This window comes from Salmo salar, chromosome ssa09 (assembly GCF_905237065.1).
Source record: "Salmo salar chromosome ssa09, Ssal_v3.1, whole genome shotgun sequence".
Lineage (NCBI taxonomy): Eukaryota > Metazoa > Chordata > Actinopteri > Salmoniformes > Salmonidae > Salmo > Salmo salar.
In genome coordinates, this window is record NC_059450.1 from 111288941 (window position 1) to 111291657 (window position 2717).

At 41.5% G+C, this 2717-nt stretch overlaps 1 protein-coding gene across 2 annotated transcripts in view; it reads left to right on the forward strand.

Moving 5' to 3' along the window:
- The window catches only part of LOC106612436 (ATP-binding cassette sub-family F member 3), a 35056-nt gene that overhangs the window by 31037 nt on the left and 1302 nt on the right, over positions 1-2717 (forward strand). For both annotated transcript variants that reach the window (XM_014213558.2, XM_045724317.1), the window contains exon 20: positions 2418-2505. In XM_014213558.2, coding sequence (XP_014069033.1) covers positions 2418-2505 — 88 coding nt within the window. The remainder of the gene's footprint in view (positions 1-2417; positions 2506-2717) is intronic.

The window sequence follows — 2717 nt, forward strand, 5'->3', positions numbered from 1 at the left end:
AAAGCACCCCTAATAAAATGGTCGGAGTAGCTCAATGCCCGGTTGGTAACAAAATGTATAGTTTGGCAACATCACTACTCGAACACCAACAACTGCACCAATTGGCCTATAGGTGGCGCTGTATTACGTATTTAAAGTCTAAAGCTCAGCCCCACTGCCCTGTTTGACATACAACCACAAATTTAGGCATATCAGTGTTTCTCGTCACAAGGAACACATTTTCCTCAAGGACCCATGAGGTCCGCCGTATTGAATTTTTCGCCATATTGGATTTTTTATCACATCTTAAAATCTTCACATGAACCAGTAGACGACTCAAAACTCAGAATGTATGCTCATCATATCAGTCTCTAATAAGTTTGAGAAAAGCGGTACATCAAGATGGAAGAGAAAATGGCCTACTTTGTAAAAAATCTTGTCTTCTCTCTATCACCTTGTAACTGATTTAGGGTCTTGACGACACTAGTAGGAAGGTGTATTTCAAAACAGGTGTATATATATATACACACACACACAGTGAGGGTGAAAAAGTATTTGATATTTGCCCACTGACAAAGAAATGGTCAGTCTATAATTTTAATGGTAGGTTTATTTGAACAGTGAGAGACAGAATAACAACAAAAAAATCTAGAAAAACGCATGTCAAAAATGTTATAAATTGATTTGCATTTTAATGAGGGAAATAAGTATTTGACCCCCTCTCAATAAGAAAGATTTCTGGCTCCCAGGTGTCTTTTATACAGGTAACGAGCTGAGATTAGGAGCACACTCTTAAAGGGAGTGCTCCTAATCTCAGTTTGTTACCTGTATAAAAGACACCAGACCCTAACCCTAACCAGATTCCAAACTTTCCACCATGGCCAAGACCAAAGAGCTCTCCAAGGATGTCAGGGACAAGATTGTAGACCTACACAAGGCTGAAATGGGCTACAAGACCATCGCCAAGCTGCTTGGTGAGAAGGTGACAACAGTTGGTGCGATTATTCGCAAATGGAAGAAACACAAAAGAACTGTCCATCTCCCTCGGCCTGGGGCTCCATGCAAGATCTCACCTTGTGGAGTTGCAATGATCATGAGAACTGTGAGGAATCAGCCCAGAACTACACGGGAGGATCTTGTCAATGATCTCAAGGCAGCTGGGACCATAGTCACCAAGAAAACAATTGGTAACACACTACGCCGTGAAGGACTGAAATCCTGCAGCACCCGCAAGGTCCCCCTGCTCAAGATAGCACATATACATGCCCGTCTGAAGTTTGCCAATGAACATCTGAATGATTCAGAGGACAACTGGGTGAAAGTGTTGTGGTCAGATGAGACCAAAATGGAGCTCTTTGGCATCAACTCAACTCGCCGTGTTTAGAGGAGGAGGAATGCTTTCTATGACCCCAAGAACACCATCCCCACCGTCAAACATGGAGGTGGAAACATTATGCTTTGGGGGTGTTTTTCTGCTAGGGGACAGGACAACTTCACCGCATCAAAGGGACGATGGACGGGACCATGTACCGTCAAATCTTGGGTGAGAACCTCCTTCCCTCAGCCAGGGCATTGAAAATGGGTCGTGGATGGGTATTCAAGCATGACAATGACCCAAAACACACGGCCAAGGCAACAAAGGAGTGGCTCAAGAAGAAGCACATTAAGGTCCTGGAGTGGCCTAGCCAGTCTCCAGACCTTAATCCCATAGAAAATCTGTGGAGGGAGCTGAAGGTTCGAGTTGCCAAACGTCAGCCTCGAAACCTTAATGACTTGGAGAAGATCTGAAAAGAGGAGTGGGACAAAATCCCTCCTGAGATGTGTGCAAACCTGGTGACCAACTACAAGAAACGTCTGACCTCTGATTGCCAACAAGGGTTTTGCCACCAAGTACTAAGTCATGTTTTGCAGAGGGGTCAAATACTTATTTCCCTCATTAAAATGCACATCAGTTTATAACATTTTTGACATGTGTTTTTCTGGATTTTTTTGTTGTTATTCGGTCTCTCACTGTTCAAATAAACCTACCATTAAAATTATAGACTGATCATTTCTTTGTAAGTGGGCAAACGTACAAAATCAGCAGGGGATCAAATACTTTTTCCCCTCACTCTATATCTCATATATATATATATAAAAAAATGGAAGCAACAAGCAATTCAATTGTGAACCTCAAACAGCTAGCATTTTTGCTAATGCTAAAACGATTTTTCAATTCTTCACATTAAGTCTGGAGATTTGGCGACTACAGTGTTTGTTAGTCCCTACAAATTTGCAAGGGAATAATTGCTACGTCAAACAGCCACTTCATGGCGCTATAAATAATGTACTATTATATTTTGTGAACACTTGCATATAGTACATGTACAAGGATGTATAATGCTTCAATGCAGCCATCTCTTTGTATCTCTTACTCACTTTTTCTCTTTCTCTCTCAGCCCCAACTTCTATATCCTTGACGAGCCAACCAATCACCTGGACATGGAAACGATTGAGGCTCTAGCGAAAGCGCTCAACAAATTCAAAGTAAGCTTGTTTCACTGTAAGTCCTTGAGAAAATGTCCTTTATTTATCAGTAGAGTAAATCTGGAGAAACTGTAATTCATGGATCGGTTTTCTTTAAACAGCCTCTATAAGCTTATTTTGGCCATCTCTAGCTAACAATCAATGGAAGTAATAGCACTTGAACACAGTTTTAATGTGCGTTCATACCCTTTTTAACTCTATCCTCTCCTCAG